Source organism: Solanum tuberosum, unplaced genomic scaffold (assembly GCF_000226075.1).
Source record: "Solanum tuberosum cultivar DM 1-3 516 R44 unplaced genomic scaffold, SolTub_3.0 scf00020, whole genome shotgun sequence".
NCBI classification, from domain to species: domain Eukaryota; kingdom Viridiplantae; phylum Streptophyta; class Magnoliopsida; order Solanales; family Solanaceae; genus Solanum; species Solanum tuberosum.
In genome coordinates this window covers 2050281-2071479 of record NW_006238946.1, presented here as the reverse complement: position 1 = coordinate 2071479, position 21199 = coordinate 2050281, and the positions used below count along the sequence as shown (strand labels likewise).

Here is a 21199-nt window from a genome sequence, read left to right as displayed (position 1 = left end):
TAACAGAGCAGACAGAGTTAATTTTCTCCGAAGGATATCGCTCCCCCAGGAGCGATTTTGTCCTTTTGGTTTTAAAAAAAATTGATATGTTATTTATGTTTTTTGGAGGAAAAAAGTTATCCTTTTGGCATCGGACTCAACAAATTACTCGCTTGATCAATGTTTAAATGATATTATTCTTTCTATTTTATCTAAAAATTACTAGTCTTGAAAATATGTAAATTGGTCAAATAAATTAATTCATGTTTATTAATTAGAAACTTGACTTTAATAGAAAACTAAATAAGGATGTAATGATAAACTTACATATATTCTTAAAGGACATGAAATCTAAAACAGTGACAATTAAATAGGAAGGGAGTGAGTAGTATACATTACTTTACAAAGAAGATATAGGATTTATGTGTCTCCACCTTTATTAAAAATACGATTTTATATAAGAGAGATATGAAAATTGAGAAAAGGGTGTCACATAATATCACTTTATCGATTTGATATAATGAACAAACTGGCTTTGCTTGACAAAGACTGCCTCTTGGTGTGTTGGATCGTCCAATTATGTTCTGAGTTTGGATATTCAAGCCTCAATCTAGACATATTTTGGGAAATTTTTTGAATGCTAGATGCTGGTCTTTAAAAATTCAATTCAATGACAAATAGTTTTTGTGTTTATATATATATATATTGATTTTGTTTTAACTTCCTCAAAATTGTTATTAAATATATAATTTTATATTTCATTCGTCCAACAATAATTCTCTACTATACTATTTTAAGATGTCCAACAATACTTATCTGTATCATTAATTATAATCATTTTTCTATTACATTTTTTAAAACATTGTATCTATTGTATTTTTTTATATATTTTTTTGGTAATTGAACTTGTATTAATCACCACAGTAAAGAAAATTTACAAAGATGAGGTCCCACAGTCAAACAAACTCATAAAACATCAAGCTATAGCTAAACTATCCAACTATGTGATGGGTTTAAAATAGTTATTTTGGACTAAGATTATGATTTCAGTGGTGGCTCTTACGTTGCACATATACACCACTTTCTTTGCTATGTCTTCCCGACATCTAGTTTTCTTCTCAAATATCTTTTTATTTCTTTTTATCCAGACAATAAATGAATTCAGCTAGGAACATTTCAAAAATTTAAGCAGACCGAAATCTTCTTTATGAGTTGCTAATAATATTAGTCAATGAATTGGTCCCTAGTGTCTCTTATCAATTCCTCCTTGTGTAACCATTTGAGGAGTCTTAACCAGATGTTTTTGGTAAAAGAGCATTCCAAAAGAGATGATTTCTGGACTCATTATCGTATTGACAAATGATACATTTAGCTTTCATGATGAGTCTCCATTTGATCAATCTATATGTCGTGTGTAGTTTCCCTTGTAACATCAATCAAACTGTGAAATTTGCTTTTGGTCTGGCTCCGTTTCTAAATACTTAAATTGCGTGACAAATTTATTTCCTTTTAAATAACTTCTCTAAAAATGTTACTTGATGAAACTTTAAACAAATATTAAAATAAAGTCATGTAACCATTTTTGAATACTCAAATATTTTTTTACTCAGTATATTTGAACAAAAACACACACACAAAAAAGAAACTGGATAAAAAAAATTAATCTTTTTTTTTTATGTGAGATTTAGGCATAAATTTGAAACCCACAAATCGAAGGTGACCAAAAGCTTGCTTATATTAACCCAATTTTTGGATTGTAAGAGCGTGTGACCTAAATGGCTAAATCAAAGCCGCAAACATTGTTGTCACCAGACATGAAAGAGGCGCCTTTTTGTTGATCCCGCTCTCAAACGGCAACCATGTTTCTTTAAATTATAAATAAAATTGATGGCGGCGCTAGCCCAACAAACCAAACCCAATTTCTTGCTGTCGCGCTTTAAAGCCTTTCTTGTCTTTCAGGTGCTAACTTGATTATCTTGTTCTTGTGATACAGTCTAATGTTATTTCGTTCAGGCAAATTGTCGAACAGTTTATAACAATTTTCTTGAATTTCCGTGTTCTAGAAATTTAATCACAACACGTATTCTAAAGACAAACATCGGGAACAGCACTCTGCTAATATGGGTTCTGGGTCTGTGGTTGATGCTGGTAAACACTGATTCTTCCTTGTTATTTTTCTTTAGTTATTCTTTCTTGGTTCTTGGTGCAGTCTCTATTGCCAAGTGGATTCTTTGAAGAATTTAAAAAAAAGAAGAAGCATGATGTGTTAGTATTAAACATTATAATGTTTTTCAACAAGAATTTGCCATGAATTCCATAAATCAGTATTAACAAGAACGTGCCTCTGTTAAGTCCAGTGTCATAATGTTCTACACACATAAAGAGAAGGTGTTTCTGCTCCATTGCGTGTTCAGGAGTGGCAATGGTTTGCAGGTCAGATGAGTGGATTTTATGTGATTAGTAGTAACACTATAATTTGTGATGATGATGATGATGCAGGTGAAATTGACTTCTCAAAGTGGAGGAAGCTTTACTCAAGGGACTTTGGGATAAGTAACTCCTTGATACCAGCATATGCATGGACGGTTCTGAAGAGTCTCCAAAGTGGAGGTGATACTTACATATGATGCTTTGTTGTTTATCCGGATTTCTCAGTTAAAGATAGTCACTATCTAAGCTCCCAATAAATTGTAGTTTGCTTGGATGAAGAGCCACACAATAAGATACTAGTTTAAGCACATTTTCCTTGGTTGTATTTGACCCTTGTCTTGGCACTACTTAGTTTGCATGCGTGTTCATATTTAGATATCTCACTGCGTGAAGGTTAGCCTTTGACCAAAAGTTGCAATATGCAGGGTTTGAAGCTTACTTGGTTGGTGGATGTGTCAGAGATCTAATTCTCAATAAAATACCAAAAGATTTTGATGTTATCACAACTGCAAGGCTTCCGCAGGTCCAAGATACATTCAAATAGTATCCTAATAACGAGCCAGTTATGTTTGGTTTCAACTACTCGTCCCCATGATTCAATATTTATGTCGGTCTGTTCTATTTGTCATAGATAAAAAGGCGTTTTCATCGTGCAATAATTGTTGGACGACGGTTTCCAATATGTAGAGTACATGTCAATGGTTCTATTGTGGAGGTTGGTGCAGCTTTATGCTATAGATCTGTTGCACATTCTATACTTGTATGTCTGTACATGGTCTATTTCACATTTGTATACTTATCTTTTGTTATAAGTAGGTAATTGCTGTAAAATGAAAGTCACTAAAGTGCTTTGAGAAGTGAGAAGTGGTTTAGTCTTGCTGTTCAAATTTATTTGTAAATTTATCATTTTCTAAATTTTTTAATTTTTTTTAACTTGTTATTTGTAAATTTATCATTTTGATCAAAATTATTCATTGTTTAAGAAACGGAGAACATTCATTGAAGAACTTCCATTGGTGTCTTACCTCCCTTTGAACTTATATTGGACAGACAATATATCTGAAGTCTTTTTCTCCTAGATGGCAACATATATTGGTTATCATATTTCACACACTATACAACTTTAAGTAGTGAAGAATTTGGGTTTCCGTCTCTCAGGTATCAAGTTTTGATACTAGGGCAAAACCAACCGGAGCAAGTGAGAAACTTTCTGTTCCTAAAATGCCAAAGAAATTTCATCAGAAGGATTTCATTCTCTGGAAGGATTCCATGCACCGAGACTTCACTGTTAACAGGTATCTCTCTACTTTTTGTTCCATTAAGAAAATGGAGCTAAATCTGATTTCTATTCTGTAAATTATTCCCTGGGAAAGGGAGATCTGGAAGGCTTCGTAGGTTGTTCAATTCTACTGGTGGACTCGATTTTGTCTTGGTTCCAATGCCCGGTCTGCTTCCTCTTACCACCAACCCAAAATGAATATCTATGTAGGCAGCCATAGCGCAAAGAAAAGCTGAAAAATTGGAACTCATAACAAAATTGTTGTTTTAATCATACATTAACATTTTATTTGAGTAATTGCATTTATCTATGCTCAGAAGATAATGGAAAAGATAGTAATTATAGAACTATAGGAGATAGTGGGCAAAGGTCTTGATAGAAAAATGGAGGAATGCTGTGTGGTGACAGACATGTAGAGGTAGGATCTATGCTGTGCACTGCCATGCTTGATTTATCCATTTTGTGGTCCTCAACTAATATCTAGAAACCTATTATGGTGCTTATTTGCAATGTAGAATCATAACCTTATTTAGTAACAGAGACAAGGTATAAAACGAGAAGTTTACTAGTGCTGTGGTAGTGCAACAATGTCCTTGTGTTTTCCATTTTGTGGGATCCTTGGGAGGTACTGCTACAATGTCTCGTGTTTGATTTCCTATGTGGGGTCCATGATGACGTCATAAACGCACCTGAATACCTACTTTTGGATGAATCATCAAGCTTTATCAACATCCTTTTGGATGAGAAAAGTGATTGAGATCGGAAAGCATTGCCATGCCTTGAGCTTTGATTAAGAAGTTGGAACATGGAGTTGCTGTTGGATACTCCAAGGTGGGAAGTAGAAGTATGAGAAATTGTTGGCGTGATAACTGATAAGTGGCTTCATTATAGGTACAGCTAGGCAAATTGTTTCTTGTAGCTATACAAGATCACTGGTTCACTTGATTCTGTCAGTTTGATCTTATCATTTAGAACAGGGTGTAATATAAAAGATGAAGAACTGAAGATGGCCTTGGGCAGTGTTGTTCTGAAATCGAGTATTTTTTTTTTTTTTTTTAACTTGGTAACTTTGAAACCAAGTATGTTGTTGATCTGGTTTTGATTTTGGAAACCAATGCGTTTTGAGTTTTGTTTTAGGGAACATTTGCATTTTACAAAAAAAGCTAAAAACATAATAGAGTAAAATTTCCTAAAATCTTCATTTGCTACAAAAATTTATTTTTGAACAGCCAAAATAATATAAAAAGAAGCAGTTTTAAAAAACAAAATATGTCGCAAGGAAAAAAGAGCTTGATTCTTATCAGAAAGCAATGTAGATTTTTGTTGGAAAATTGTTTTAGTTTCCAGGACTGGTTAGAACCTCTCCGCTAATCCTTATCCCGATTGAACTATGAGGATCAATAATATTGGGGAGACTATTTGCATGTTAATCATTTTCTCTTGAAGAACCTCTCCACAGTTCTCTATTCTGGTGGAAAGCAACACATTTGTATTACAGTCTATACATGCTTGTCTGCAGTTCAAAAAGTCTATTTTTTTTCCTGTTTATAGATGTTCTTTACCTTTTAGGTGATTGATTGGATCTCTTAATTTTTTTGGATACGTCATGCTAGTTCACTCATTTTGTGCGTTATGAAATTGTGGAAACAGTTCATTGTGGTGTTAGTAACTCATTTTTGTGTTTGTAAAATTGTGGAAACAGTTTGTTTTTTGATCCGTCCGTGAATACAATCTATGATTATGCCGATGCAATAGTGGACTTAAAATCTTTACAGGTGAAATTATTTTACTTCAAATATGTGAAGGTCTCATTTTGATGTGTTTTGGAATTTACAAAGTCTTTTGTCATATTTGTGCAGTTAAGGACTTTGGTACCAGCACAATTGTCATTTGAAGAGGATTGTGGTAGGTGCAACTATTTTAGAGATGTGCCTTGACTTGAGAATTAGAACTACAATTCATGCATTGTACATTGGTATTGATCCTGTTGTTTTTTGTTAATATAGCCAGCCTCAACTAGTTTGAGATTGAGCCTAGTTGTTGTTATATAGTTCTTGAAGATGACAAAGAAGTGACATGTCAGCCAAGGATATTGTTGGATTTAAGACGACAGTTATTATTGGAAAAAATTGTTACTTAGTTGAAAATCTAATACTCATTTTAGATTGTCCACAGTATGTCCAGTTTATTAATACAATAAGTCAAATATCTGACCAAAAATAGGCGCGCCTTAAATATTTAAATAACTTTTGTTCATTGTTCTACAAATCTTTGTATTACAGCTCCTGCATAACTTGTTTGTGAAGAAAGGGATCACTCTGTATCAGATCATTAATGCAGGATTGTATTTTTAAGTAATATATGGTGGAGGGATCATTCGTGTTGAGATTGCGTCTGAAGTGGAGTTTGTCTTTTGTCAAAGGAGGGATGAGATAGGTGTTTTTTTTAAAGTGCACAGAGGAAATGAGGAACATGGATATTTAGAATGGGGCTTGTTGTTTCATCAGAGAAAGCTTGGGTTTGTTGCTTGTGCTACTTGTTTGGGAGAGAGAAAGAGTGCTAGTAGCATGCTGGTGAAAAGGGGCAGAGTGTTGCTTGAACCGCCTTGAAGATGCGGGCGATAATGCTCCCTAGGTGGATTGTGGGAGGTGAATGTGCCATTAGGCATAAACATGGAGGTAACAGGATGAGTTGAAGAGTTTGGTGAAAAGTTTTGACGGAAAAGGTCATATTTTTTCATTCCATCAATCATAAAAAAAATATTCTTTATGTGCTTTGAGAAAACACTATCCCATTGACTCCATCTATCGTGAACCAACTGAACATCATTCCTTATGTCAGGTGAACATGAAAAGCGTTTTCAGAGGTCTTACTAGTAAGAGTACGCATTTCTAAAAGTTTAGGAGGAGGTTGTAGGGCTGGTGAATTGAAAAAATAGAAGACGAGTCATATGAACTTACCCTAATGCCTTCCTTTTATAATTTTTGATGGAACTGATCCTGGATTTGCTTTGTCCTCAGCAAGGATCTTGCGTGGCATGAGACTTGCTGCTCGCCTGAAGTTGTCCTTTTCAAAGGAGATTGAAATTGCTATGCACAAACTCTCACCGTCCATAATGATATTGAACAAGGTATGAACAATGAATTCATGTAAACCATTGTTAACTTATTTAATTACCTCTGTTTGTTCTTTTAAGTTTAACCCTCCTAAGGTTTAGCTTTCTCTATGGTATTATGCCTTCTTCTCATTGCCTGACATCCCTGATGCTAAAAAGATTCCTAACCACAATGAAATCTTTCTATATAACTGCTTCTTGGTTTGTAGTTTTTGCCTGCATGGCCTCAATTTTTTCTTATGCAGTCTAGATTAATGATGGAAGTCAACTATATGCTGTCTTATGGAGCTGCAGAGCCTTCTCTTTCTTTACTTCAGAGATACAGCATCCTTGAAATGCTGCTACCATTTCATGTATGTCATATTGTTTCATTTCATTTTGGTATGATGTGACTTCCATGATTTTTTGGTTCAGGACAGTAGCTTATACTTGACTAAATGTGTCATTTACAGGCAGCACACCTTGCTCAACAGTCTAACAAACAGTTGAGTGAAAGTTCTGTTATGTTGATGGTATATCTTCGTATCGTGTATTTTTTTTTACTCCATAAATTTGTATAATTCCTTCTATGTGCTTCCTCACTTATTTGATGTCAACTCTTCCCATATTTGTGTACATATTTTCTCTGGACTGCTTGTTTCCATGCATCCTCCTGAAGTCTAGCTTTTCCCCCCATATGTGAGCTCATGCATGCACTTGTCTGGGCATATTTGTCTTTTTGCCTGATGCATGTTTTTGTTGAGTTTTTAGTAGTGTTTCACACATTAAATTTATTGGTCTGAACATTTTGCAGAAACTATTTTCCAGTTTGGATCAACTAGTTACCTGTGATCGACCTTCTCATGATAGTTTGTGGTAAGTTGAGTTAATTTCTAGCCATTGGTGGAGATAATTTGTGTAAGTTGATATATTGTTGAACTAAGTATCACATCTGGCCTTGTTAACTGATATTTTTTGGTTCTTTTCTTTTGAGATGGGTGCTTTGTTCACCCTTGTAACAATTACTGCAATTACCTTATAGTGTTATTTCATTTCCTTGTGTGTCATGTTCTTCCTAAAGTGAGAGTTTTTGTCTTTGGCTATCATTCTTTTAGTGTTTACTGTCATTTTGAGAGCTGTATTCATATATGAGGTGTTTTTCAATGGTTCTGGACCTCTGTTTCAAACCTCTATTACTTGAGTTCGATCCTGCATGGGGGCAAAAAAAGTTAAATAAATAAAAGTGAATAATATAAACTAAACCCCCTCCCCCCAAACTATCACCATTTTGTGATCTATATACCTAAAGTCCTAAACTACTGAGGTTTAACCTAGCTTGTTCGATCATCATAGCTAATAGCTTTATAGGAGAAGTATTCTTTCTCTTTTGGTCCCGAGTGTTGATGTTTGCAGTAGATATCATTGTTTGGTTAACTGAAGGTTCAGTGCTTTTATAGCTTAGGTTAGAATATTTGGAGTTAACTTTTGATTTCTTTTGTGCTTTGGAGTAAAGTTCTTAACACCCATCTTTGGGATTTTGTTCTCTTGTGGTCGTCTTCTACTACTCTTTCATTCTGATGTAACTTGTAAGTTGTTTTTGGTTTAAGATCTCCCTTGTTTACGGTTTCTCATCAATCAGAGGCCTGCTAGAATGCCACTTGTTTTATAAGCACCGGCAAATGGAAACACCTCTTCCACCTTCTCAGTAAAAAATTGAAACACCTCTTCTGGTTTTGGCAACTTGCATTTCACTTCACATGCCAAGGGAATTCACACTGAATACAATGATGAATGTGGTAAAGAAATAGAAGGAGATTGAAGTTTTGGAGAATAAAAACAACTTTTGTCTTTATACTTTGTGTTCACATTCTGGACCATCTCTGTGGCACATCGTGCTGCCTCTTCCTATATCAAAAGCCTAAGTTGGGATCATCCTTTCTTATGCATCTTAGATTGGTACTTCTACTCTGCTCCTGCATTTAGCATTTAAATTGATAATTAGGAGCATTTGCACATCTCAAATGTTGAAGAACTCATATATGTTCAACACTATTGGGAGTATGATGGTAGATTTAAGCTGGGGGAAGACAATAGCATGGTCCTTATTGTTTTTGTTACCATTTGCATAAAATAGCATGACCATTATTGTGCATTGCTTGATTATAATTTTGAGCTTGGTGCATTTCATGGTTCTATAGTGCATTTTGACTACATCCAGCCATATGAAACCTGGGGAGTCATGTTAATAGTTCACTATCAGCATAGCAGCTCATAAGTCATAATCTGGATTTCTGCAATCAAACTGTCTGCTATTTTTCAGTTCACTGGTGTTATCGCCTTTTGAAAGTCTATTGGATGATTCAGGCTTGAGCTAGTGTTGAGAAATTGGCTTCTAGTGACTACGATTCTTGACAATATTTATCCTTTTTGATTGATGTATGTGAGCAGGGTTGCACTCTTGGCATTTCATCTAGCACTAATCACTGATCCTCAAGGGGCATTTGTCGTCCTGACTTTTGCTTCTGTGTTGTACCATGGAAATTGGAAGGAAGGTGTTAACTTTGCTAGAAGACATTCTGATGCTGCATCTATTTATGCACCTGAAATTTCAGATTCCCAAGGCTCCATATCAGATGATGAGCTTGTGGAAAGAGTTACAGAGCTGGCAGTGCTAGTGCAAAATTCTTTAGACATTTTGACTGATAAGGACAGCCTCCAGGAAGCAATGTCCAAGTTCCCAGGTTCCCCATGCTCTGGTTTGGTAAGTAAGCTTACTTCGGTTTCTTGGCTCCATATCAAGGCACACGAATGGAAAGAAACCACCTAGTTTTTTTTAACTCCACTGAGAGTTGAACTCATGTGGTCCTTGTCTAACGAACAACGACTTTCGATTCTTCACTTCAAGGAGTAGAGTTGCTGCCCAACCCTACCTATAAAAGAAAAAGCATTGACCACTAGGTCCAGTTCAATTCTACCTTCTTTTCATTATCCAACGCTCATGCGTCCCCCTTTCTCCCACTCTTTCAAAGCTTTCAATGAAGCCTTCTTAGCTCTTGGGTGCTTGCTATTCCATATTACATTTGGTCATAATGTAATGGTAGGATCGCAGATTGCAGATCTGCAGGTGGTCTGGTTGGATGACTTATCCAGAGATAAAGTCGAAGCAGTTTGCCTTATCTTCCACAATACCTCATTTGTTTATACCTTGACATTAATACGTTTATAACCTCTTTGAAGCTGGTGCATTGCACTGCAAAAGTGCGCTTACCATGATTTAAACCCCCTGCTGCTTACATAGGATCTGAAGTAGTATTGACTGATCAGACCATCTTTTGGTTTAGCAAACTAGTTTTCCATATTCACAGGGAGCAGATTATCCACGGTTTTCTATCCCTCTCATCTAAGGGGTAGTCCATCACAGGGAATCTCCAAGCCCCGAGCTTCGTATAAATTCCAAAAAGGTGACATGTTGAGAAAGGTGGAGTCATAATATTTCCTGCAATTAAGACGACTTCATATTTCCCACTCTTGTCGAAGAGTGTTCTTTATTTGGTTACATTTTCAACGTATGCCTTTCATTCAACTTTTCTAGGTATTTCGGACGAGTTACACTTGGAATAAACTTCACACTCTCTCCACATCTAAAAGGCCTCATTATATTCATCGGGAAATCACCTCAGCTTTTACATTGAAGAGATGGTGATTTAGTAGAAGCTCCTCCTCTGCCAACAGTATCCCTATTTAGTCATGATTCTTCGTGCTTTGAATAAAGTAGAACAACAGCAGTGTCTAAAAATTGTCAATTTCTTGGTGAAGTGTTCATAGTTTTTAAAGCCTGTAGTGGTGATTGCTCTATTATTATTGTAGACATTGATTGACTATTTAATGAGAAATTTTATATTCAGGTGTTTGTATCTAAGAACATGAGGAAGGTCGTTGAAGTAATTTTTGACGTTCTGATAGGAGATGTGAGATCTCTCAAAACCAGGAGGAATAGTTTTGAGATAGATTATACTCTGCTTGGGAAAGGACAAACGCGTGAGACAAGGTTTGTTCTCGGTAAAGTCATCCTTGATACGATAGCTCCTGGGGTCATTCCCGGCAGTGAAGTGATGAAACATACCCTGGTTAAAGTTGATGCTCAATTGAGTAAAAATGCTCCGAAGGAAAATATGGATGGAAATGTGAAGCTCAAGAAAAGGAAGTTCGCGTGTGAAGATGATAATCAGCCCAATGCAAGTTCTGAAATTAAACATAATAGAGATGAGAAGCTGAACACGGTTATTGCCAAGCAATCCAAGGAGAAGGCTGTTGAGAAGCATGATAATGAATCTCTTAGTCAGAAACTGGATAACGGGGATGCAGTAACTAAGAAAAAAAGTAAGGGTGAGCAGAGTGAATTGCCACAGAATGGAACAAGAATGGTGCTTGAAGCAATGAAGCATCCAGTGCCGTCTCACAAAAAAGAGCAAAAGGGAGGCAATAAATATCAGCAGACTTCGGCAAACCATTTGAAACTTATACACAATGTTGACAATGGTGCGACTACCAAGCAGCACAAGCTGAAAGAGAAGCGTGATTCCTCACAAGAACAGAAGGAGGAAAAGAGTGAGTCGTTACATAGCAGAAAACATGATTTGAAGGGAGGTAAGTTGGCTTCGGATGAGAAGAGTAAACCAAAAGCTGGAAACCAAACACTTTCAGATCTTTTCAGGAGGTGAGTTTAACTGTATCTTGTAAAATCATATCCTCTCCTCTTCAAAAAAGGAGCAAGAGCTGTGTCTTACCATGTTTACCGCCCCCCCCCCCCCCCCCCCCCCCCCCACACCCCCACCCTTTTACACACACACACACACACTTTTTTTTTTTAACCATAGGAGTGTCTAGATCTCATGTACATGGCAATAGAATGTGCCATAACTGCCATATTTTGACTGTGACATGGTATTATTACTCCATTACATATCAATTGGTAGGCTTCAATTTTAGTAGTAGTTTCATTTTCATGTTTGAAGTACTCTTCTCTCTCTTCTTGTCATTCATTTCATGGTAAGCTGTCTTCAATGTTTCATTTTATCCCCCTCTTATCATTATAATTTTTACTTTCTCTGTCCAACAATAATAGCTGTCTACTATTGACTTTGTACACTTCATAAAAAATTATAAATAGAAGGGTAATTTTACTATATCACCCTTTGAATATAATAAATACAATGTTTTGAATAATGTAATAGGGAAATGACTATAAGTGTAAAATTATCTAATGATTTCATATAGTGGATGAGTATTGTTGGATATCTCAAAATAGTGAATAACTATTGTTGGACGGAGGCTAGTAGAATAAATGTTCACGTGCCTTTAACAGATTACAAAATTGGACACATGGTCCTTAATGTCTCAGACTGTGTCAGTACCTATTCCCCACTTTTTTTTTTCAAATTTTCCAATGTAAGGAATAACTATCGGAGAAAATGTTTTTAAGAATTTGGCTCTTAGAGTTAATGAAGACAACTAGATGATAGGTGAGGATTACATTTTGAAAAGAAAAAAAAGAAGAGGAAAAGTACAATTGAGACCATGAAAAGGATTCACATCTCACTGAAAATAATGGAAGCGGAAGGAAGTTTCTCACTTGGATCAAGTATTTCTTTTGAGTTTGAGTTTTGAATATGAAATAGAAAGCGCATTACTCTAAAGTTGAACTTTTTGAAAATCGCGATGTCTCATTAGGGTATGAAGTAACTTTTGAATTTTGATAGAACATTATACTCTAAAGTGAAACTTCTCGACACAAATTCAAATTAGTTAAATTCTTAACTTAGATATCAAATATCGAGCGAGAAATATTTTTTTTTTAAAAAAAAAAAGAAGAAAGGAAGTTTCCCCATTCTCAGGTATAAAATTATTGGATTATAACTTTAATTCAATCCTGCAGAGGAGATAACACTTTAAAAATTGACATTATAAAGCATGTCGGAACATGCCTGCTACACTAATTATATGCACACATATAAGACAGTAACTAATGTATAGTAAATTTCATAAATCACTTGCAGACCAAAAGGCACACAGTGATTTTGCTAAGAGGATTTTAAATTTTCTCGCTAAAAGGATTTTTTCTTAAACTAATACAATCGACGGTAGTACAAAAAGTTTATGGCTTTCCGTTTATGAACCTCCATATTTATGCTCATAAACCCATTTTACTTTTTCCGATCCATTTTAATTTTCGTATTTATTAAAAATAACTGTTATTTTAAAAAATTAAGATATAACTAATTATTTATTTCCATCTTCACTACTTCTCAATAAATGGAGAGAGATTAAAGTGTTGTAAAAGAGAATAGCGTTAAATTGAAATTAAAGAGTAAATATTGTTCTTTTAGAGTTTTAGTTAATATTTTTTTAAGAGACGGTGTAAGAAAAAATATGACATGCAAAATAGATAGTGAAAATAATAATTAATTTTTTTCAGTGTATGTTAATTAAGAAACGCCTGAGAGAGAGAGACTTCTTTCATGTTTGTTTTGTAATACCAGTAGTAAATATTATCCTTGTATGTAGATTGAAATGGAAAAATCTTTTTCGCCACAATATTTGGCCAGAATGATATTTTATATTTTTAAATATTTTTACCTTTTTAACTTTAATATCTTTTAATTAAAAAATGAAAAAAAGATCAGTTTATTTTAAAATAAAAAAATATTATAGTTTTTTAATTTTCTGGCAAAATTCTTGCCAAATTTTCTGGCAAATTCTGACCAAATTTTCTGGCCATTTAGCACTTCCCGATTGAAATATTAAAATTATATCTTGTTAAAAAGGCAATGTCATAAACCTTGCCTTAAAATACTCTTTGTGCTACAGCCTACACAATTAATGCAAAAACTTTTGCAATATCTAACTGATAAGATTAAGGGGAAAAACTACTCGTTTATAACATATGAATTTTATTTTCTCCTTTACTGTTAAATCAATTATAAAAGTTAAAACTAGGAATTTGAATTTCGAATTAAGAATTGGTAAAGCTAGTATTTGTAAATTCTAGCAATTTATATTTTATAGTGTATCTACTGTATTGATTTTTCAATTAATGCTTAGCAATTCAAATTTATTTTCTTAATCACTATTTGGAGAGTCAAATAGTATCTGTTTGACCATAATATTTTCTAAGTATTTTCAATTATTAATTATTCTAACCAATACTCTTTATATTATTTCTAAATATGTATTTTTTTTTTATAAAAATCTTTTGTCCGAATTTACATTAAAAATTAGTAACTTTGATCCTCATACTTCGAATCAAATCAAACAAATTGAGTATTAACTAATGAATTCTTTTTTTTAAAATAAAAAATTGTCTTCTATCTGTGCATGCATGGCTTGACCTTATAATTCCGTAGCTACGTTATTCGACTTCTTTAATATTCCTAAATTTTGCAATCAAGGTTGCAAATCTATTTAACTTCATGATAATCAACTATCAATGTTAACATTTGTGTGTGATTAAATCTAGTTTCAAAATTAAATCTTACAGATAAACGAGTAATCTATTTTATCTCAATTAAATTTACAAGCCAACTTCAATAACGTTAACATGGTTCAAGTCAATGTGAAAAATAATTTGACATTATTTAACTTTGTGGTGTAACAATTGTAATGGGTTGTCACATTTAATAAAGTTAATATCAGTTATGAACCATATTGTCATAAATTTAACGGATATTTTGTAACAGGTCTCTGAAGTACTTAGAAAATATTTTCCATTAGGTTATTCAATTTTAAATATTGTATATCAAGCATGGTTGAATTAATGCACTTGTCTTTAGTAAGTGTTTGTTGTGTAATTTATTTAATGTCATACAATTATCTCATTTAAAAGTTATTCTGATAAATTTATAATTACGTTGTCATAAAATTCTAGATTTTGTATGAAGAAATTCATTATATACCTATCAAACATGATTCAAAACTATTTGTTACGTAATTCATTCAATGCCATAATAATTGTACATAGGGTTGTTTTATTTTAAAGTTACACGAATTTATAATTACGTTATCATAAATTTCTAGATAATAACATATTGTACATAATCAAGATTGAAATTATAAATACATTTTAATGAGTCATTGATTAATTACGTACGAACGACAAAACCTAACTAGTCTTTCGTAAGTCAATAATTATATGCAATTCATCCAATGCATAAGTGTTATAAGTACATATTATTATACATAATTAAGATTGAAATTCTAAATTCATTTTGACGAATCATTCTTATTATGTACGAACAGCAAAAATTAGTTAACTAACCAATAATAAGTAATAAACACACTTTTAATAACGTTAATGCGTTTGTCTTTAGTAAGTCTCATGTGCAATCATCAAAAGCAGTAATAATTGTATCATGTATAATAGGGTTTTCTTATCTATAAGTAGTTCTCTGAGTTTATAATTTGGTTGTCATAAATTACTAGATAACGTATTACACATAATTAAGATTGAAATAACAAATACATCTCAACGAATTACTAAGTGCCTACGAACAACAAAGATTAACTAGCTCCCACTATTCATTTTTACTTATCTAGTTTAAAAAAATTAAGAGATAATTTATCACTTAATTCCTAATTTACCCCTGTTCTTAACTAAAGTCATTTTCAAAATATTAAACGTATTATCTTTAAAGGATGATATAATACATATAATGATATAATTATCATTTTATTTATCACTTTATTTTTTAGAAATGTGTCAAATTAATACTGAACATTAATTAAAAATGGACGGATAAAGTAATTAACTAATCATAAGTAACATGCACATTTTCAACTAACACTAAAACATAGACAAATGAAGGAAAAGGGTACAAGTCATTTCACACACAAAATTTAGTGCAATATTAGTTCATATTTTGTCACATTCCACAAAAAGTTTCATCATATTTTCTTGAAACTATATTAGTAAGAGGAGCCAAAATAAGTGGAGCCCTATTCCCAAAAAGCCCAAAAATGTAAAAGTGGGCAAGAGCGTATAGAATGGGTCTTCTAAAAGTGCAAATCTCAATAAGTTAGATATTATTAAATGAGTTCAACATTTAATTATAGTAAGTTAATTAAGATTATACCACTATTACACTACTACTAACTAATTTCTTACACTAATTTGAAAGCAACGTCTACTTGTCATAACAAATCAGCTTTTAGGTGACCGTTGTTACCTAGCTGGACTGTAAAAGTCATGCTTAATTGAATCCAACGGCCCTTTTTTTTTTTACTAGCCGTTTCATTTGAATATAAGAATGAGATTTTGTCTATCTGTGTTGTGTTTTTTCTGATATTTTTAACCAGACACATTCCCATTTTTTTCTCATTCTCCATCTTTCTTCCCCCTCTTTCCATTTGTTTAACTTTTTGTTCACAACTCTCTTGTTTCTTCATTGGTTCTTCTTAATCAAGATTGATCAAGATTCAATCTTGGTGGAGGGTAACTGAAAAAGAGAGTTAAAGATTCAATTTTTTTCCATTCTTGATTTGGGTTTTTTCAGTAATCAAGATTGATCAAGATTCAATCTTGGAGAGGGTTAAAGATTCTAGTTTTTTTTTTCATTCTTGAGTTGGGGTTTTTCAGTTATCAAGATTGATAAAGATTCAATCTTGGTGGAGGGTAACTGAAGAAGAAGGTTAAAAATTGTATTTTTTTTTTCATTCTTGATTTGGGGGTTTTAGTAATCAAGAAAAAGAAATGGCAATCACTGATGAGAACAAACCTGCCTTGATTAAGCCATCTGCTGTTCAAGGTATAAAATCCTGTTGTTTTTTTTTATGTGTTAAGTTGCTAGTTTGTGATAAGTGAGTTTCTGATTTGTTTTTTCTCTTGTCATTGTGAAGTGAAAGGTGGGGCTGAAATGGCTACCAGAAAGGTTGTTGGAGTGGAAACAAGAAGCAACCGAAGGGTTTTGGGCGCGATTAATCAGAATTTAGTGGGTGGTCAGGGATATCCTTGTGTTGTTAACAAGAGAGGATTATCTGAGTAATTAATCTTCAGCTTTAATCTTTTAGATTAGAATCTTTGACCATTTGTTGAGTCTTTATCATTTTTTGTTACTAGTTCTTTAGCTCATTTTGGTGATTTTCTTGTTTTTCTCAGTGAAAATGGAATCTGTGACAAGAATCTTCCTGTTCATGGTCATCGACCCATCACGAGGTTAGACATTAAAAAATATTAGAATGTTGCTCCATATTTGTTTTTTGCCCCACTCGTGGGATTACATTGAGTATGTTGTTGTTGTTCCATCTTTGTTTTGCTTATTTTGAATTTGCATTTGATGTTCAATAAACTGATACTTATATAACTTAATTTGTCAATGAAGGAAATATGCAGCACAAATTGCTAGCTCCCAGAAGCACAGCTCAGAGGTACAAGCTTTTAATGAATTGGACTTTACCTTTGTTGATCGCTCAGATATATAGTTTATAAATTTTTATAAATAACTTTGGGACATTAATAATCTTCGATTTTTTTGAACAGGAAAACAAGAAACCTAAGATAGCAGCTGAAAGTTTCAGTGTCTGGGAGGATGATATGGAGGAGAATGAGGCAGCTAATGATAAGCCTGTCCCTATGTCTTTGGAGCAAACTGAAAAAGTGTCAAAGGGCAAGGATCAAATGGTAACAAAAATAATCCTGTCTTAGTTTATTAATGTATATGTTTTTAATTTAATGAGCTGATCATTATATTTTGGGAAATTATGCAAACTACATCAATTAAAGACATCATTAATTATTCAGGAGGTTGAAATGGAGGATATCTTTGAGGAGGCTGTAATAGATATCGACGGTGATGATGCAAAGAACCATCTTGCAGCTGTTGAATATGTGGGAGATTTGTTTGCTAACTACAGAACAATGGAGGTTAGTTTAGCTCAGTAACTTACTAGTTAACAGTTGCATAGATCCTTAATTCATAAGATTTTTCTGCTTAATTAAATGTTTATAGCTTTTTCTGATGTGAGTTTCACTTGTTAGTAAGGTATGATACATTTGAATGTCCACCAATTTTTAAAAATCACTAGTTATCCAACATATCACACCTTTTTACACTGTTTATACAACTTTACTAGGATAGATCCTATAGTTGCTTTTATTTATTTCAAATGGTAGCATCTATGTTTATGAGTTGAAGCTCGTCAATGTATGTGTTTGGGAATGATTAAATCATTGTCCATTATATTCAGGTTTATAGCTGTGCTTCTCCAAACTATATGGCACAACAGGTTGACATCAACGAGAGAATGCGATCTATCTTGATTGACTGGCTAATTGAGGTAAAGTAAATGTTCCCTCTTCTAAGTTGATAAATTTCTTCAAAGTATAGCAATTAATACTTGCTCATTCTGATCAACAGGTGCATCACAAGTTTGAGCTCAGGGAAGAGACGTTGTTCCTGACAGTCAATTTGATTGACCGGTTCTTGGAGAAGCAAGGTATTGTTAGAAAGAAGCTTCAGCTTGTTGGATTAGTTGCAATGCTACTAGCATGCAAGTATGAGGAGGTTTGTGCTCCACTGGTGGAGGATCTGGTGTTAATTTCGGACAAAGCCTATACAAGGAAGGAGGTTCTTGAAATGGTAAATTCTGGTCTCTCATAATAGCTGTAATTAGTATACTTTGCTCTACATTTAGTATATAACTAAAGGCGTTGTTTTTTTCCATATCATGCAGGAAAACATGATGCTCAACACACTGCAGTTTAATATGTCAGTCCCAACTGCATATGTATTTATGCGAAGATATCTCAAGGCTGCTCAATGTGATAGGAAGGTTAGTTAGTAGTTGATAGTTCTGAATGTACTATACTTGTTTTTACATGTAATGAACACATTATTGATATTTCTCCAACTTTTACTCATGGCTTTAAACAGCTTGAGCTGCTGTCTTTCATGTTGGTTGAGCTTTGCCTTGTGGAGTATGAAATGCTCAAATTTCCACCATCCTTCATAGCTGCTGCAGCAATCTATACAGCTCAGACCACACTCTACGGTGTCCAGCAGTGGAGCAAGACGTGCGAGGTGCACACAACTTACTCAGAAGATCAACTTCTGTAAGTCTACAAACTCCAATCTTCCAACTCAACACCTTGCTCTTCTTATTTAATTACTTATTTCTTTCTTTTTCTTGCTGTTTAGGGAGTGCTCGAGATCGATTGTTGGCTACCACCAGAAGGCAGCAACAGGGAAACTAACAGGGGTACATAGGAAATACAGCATATCGAAATTTGGTTATTCAGCCAAGTGTGAGCCTGCCCATTTTCTTGTGCAGCAGACACAACAATAGAGGAGAAAAGAGGGGCATGTACAGTTATTACTAACTTTATATGCAATTGGGGGATATATTGGGGTAATGGAGAATTTATAGGAAAAAAGATAACTTAGCAACTGTGGTTGCCCCGGGGAATTTCATTATTTCTTTTTATAGAGTTCATTGTTGTTGCACTTTTACTATGTTCAACATTTGAACATGCCTGGATTTTCAGTTTCAGTTACAGTTTTTCATTTACAAACAGAAATAAAAAGTCAAAACTTTTCACAATTTTCTCAGAGTGGTTTTTGCTTATTGAGTTGGTTATTTATTGAATTTGCTTTGTGCTCTCTTGGGTTTTTTCATCAAGATTGTGAAGAAGTTGTAAGTACTCATTCCTTCATTCTTAATCAAAGGTCTCGGGTTAGAGTCCCTCACCTTTGTTAGAAAGCATTTTACCCTCAATGTGAGACTTTTCAGCATAAATTCGGATTTAGTCGGACTCCAATATGAATACCGAACTTCAAGTGTGACAAACCAAAAAAGACTAGGAATTGCTGTTTTCATAAGGGGGCGGGCGTCCATTTGTGGGCTGATATTAAAGTCCAACAATCTTAATGGGCGTCTATTTGTGGGTTGTGATGCCTGTCAAATACTTGGGAGGACAAGTATTTTGGTCAAGTATATTCTAAAAAGAAAAGGAGACCAAATGTCTTCTTCTTTTTTTTCCATCCTGTATCCAACCGACTAAATTCAGATAACCATTAGAGAGGATGACGCTTTCAATATAATTTTCTCCATATTTGAAGCTTGAATCCGAAATCATTGATTAAAAGGTGAAGCAGTCTCATCACTAATAACTCAGGTAGCAGAAATGTTAAAAGCACGCACAATTCGCTTCTCTTCTCTCTCCATTCCATTTTCTAACCATATACTAATTTATTTTTTTAATTCCCACCATTTCATTTATACTTTGGTTCATTTTTGTATTTACTTGTTCAATCTAACAAATCAATAGAACTTTATTATTTTCCCTCATACGTCACTTATAAAGATAGTTTAATAAAAGTTTTACTATTAATATACTGCTCCTTGACTTAATGTGCCTCGCCACCAAGATTATACTTGACACCATTCACCAACCTCACTGATTTATTTTTTTAATTTAAGAAAGCACCTAGCTTCTAACATGAATAAAAAATAATAAAAATATCCTTATTTTCTCTTATAGTTCTATAAAAAAAATTAAAATTGAAATAAATTTTTTATTCAAATTTATCTAGTGTAAAAGAATCCATGTCATATATTATATCTCGTATTGCCACAAAAATATAATCCTAGGTACGATTTGACCTAATATGCCAAATACATGGACACCAAACACATTTTCTTGTCATAATAGCACGACACTACTTCATAGTAAAAAAAATTCGTATAATCAATTAGTACATATTAACACATAATTTAGATTGCATTCACGTAATAAAGAAGTGTTCACTGAAAATTGGTCCCTACTTTTGTTACCAACCTCACTAATAAGACTATTTAAGTATTCCACCTACTTTTGCCAACATGGCTGGTAGTATAATAGTGAGATTGTTCCATTATTAATCAAAATTTTGAATTTAAGCGTGTAATTTAGATTTTATTGAAACTCCAATACAAATAACGAACATAAAATAATCTATAAAAAAAAAAGTATTTCACCTACCTTTTGGGGCCCTCCAGTTACTTATCCTCTTAACATGATGCATTAAAATGGGTAGTGAAAAGGGTTAAAGTGACCTTTTCAAATTCGGCTGCCGTTTTAAATTTCATATTTTAGTTTCGAAAATAGTCTATATATACATTTGTTATACTCTCTCCGTTTCATATTATTTATCTACATTATTAAAAAAAGTTTTTTCTTAAATTATTTATCAATTTACAAAATCAAAATAGAATAAATGTAGTTTTCCCCTTTTTATTGTTAAATTATTTTAAAATATATATAAATATTACTATAAAATTTCAAAAAATTCCTCCATTCTTAATCTTGATAAACAAGGCATATAATTTTTTAAGAAATGTATCATAAAGTAAATAAGTAAATGACATTGTTTTTTTTGGGGGGTTGG

The 21199-nt window shown here is 33.4% G+C and overlaps 2 protein-coding genes across 3 annotated transcripts; both read left to right on the top strand.

The window, feature by feature from the left end:
- The first annotated feature begins 1675 nt into the window (after window positions 1-1675).
- On the top strand, window positions 1676-11536 carry LOC102592062 (uncharacterized). Of its 2 annotated transcripts, XM_015305090.1 has the most exons (15): window positions 1676-1938; window positions 2043-2127; window positions 2479-2589; window positions 2835-2932; window positions 3041-3124; window positions 3568-3704; window positions 5391-5463; window positions 5548-5593; window positions 6709-6818; window positions 7049-7156; window positions 7256-7315; window positions 7597-7658; window positions 9231-9543; window positions 10688-11121; window positions 11161-11536. In XM_015305090.1, exons 1-15 carry the CDS (start codon window positions 1867-1869, stop codon window positions 11501-11503), a joined length of 2136 nt encoding a protein of 711 aa, XP_015160576.1. In that variant the 5' UTR covers window positions 1676-1866; the 3' UTR covers window positions 11504-11536. The 2 variants fall into 2 exon arrangements, with proteins under 2 accessions (XP_015160576.1, XP_006340829.1); XM_006340767.2 differs by having other exon boundaries at window positions 10688-11536.
- A 4593-nt stretch (window positions 11537-16129) lies between these two features.
- Window positions 16130-19372, top strand: LOC102591724 (G2/mitotic-specific cyclin-2). Its single transcript, XM_006340766.2, has 11 exons — window positions 16130-16582; window positions 16674-16815; window positions 16933-16989; window positions 17156-17201; window positions 17314-17454; window positions 17575-17697; window positions 18021-18110; window positions 18191-18412; window positions 18507-18605; window positions 18707-18885; window positions 18971-19372. Exons 1-11 carry the CDS (start codon window positions 16528-16530, stop codon window positions 19116-19118), a joined length of 1302 nt encoding a protein of 433 aa, XP_006340828.1. The 5' UTR covers window positions 16130-16527; the 3' UTR covers window positions 19119-19372.
- The last annotated feature ends 1827 nt before the right edge of the window (window positions 19373-21199 follow it).

What these genes read in the sequence shown, in the direction of transcription:
- LOC102592062 (XM_006340767.2), top strand. Translation starts at nt 1,867, where the DNA reads ATGGCGGCGCTAGCCCAACAAACCAAACCCAATTTCTTGCTGTCGCGC. An exon ending in GTCATTTGAAGAGGATTGTG is followed by an intron (nt 5,594 to 6,708) that starts GTAGGTGCAACT and finishes CTTTGTCCTCAG; the next exon opens with CAAGGATCTTGCGTGGCATG. An exon ending in CCTTCTCATGATAGTTTGTG is followed by an intron (nt 7,659 to 9,230) that starts GTAAGTTGAGTT and finishes GTATGTGAGCAG; the next exon opens with GGTTGCACTCTTGGCATTTC.
- LOC102591724 (XM_006340766.2), top strand. Translation starts at nt 16,528, where the DNA reads ATGGCAATCACTGATGAGAACAAACCTGCCTTGATTAAGCCATCTGCT. An exon ending in TAAGCCATCTGCTGTTCAAG is followed by an intron (nt 16,583 to 16,673) that starts GTATAAAATCCT and finishes GTCATTGTGAAG; the next exon opens with TGAAAGGTGGGGCTGAAATG. An exon ending in CAAAGGGCAAGGATCAAATG is followed by an intron (nt 17,455 to 17,574) that starts GTAACAAAAATA and finishes TTAATTATTCAG; the next exon opens with GAGGTTGAAATGGAGGATAT.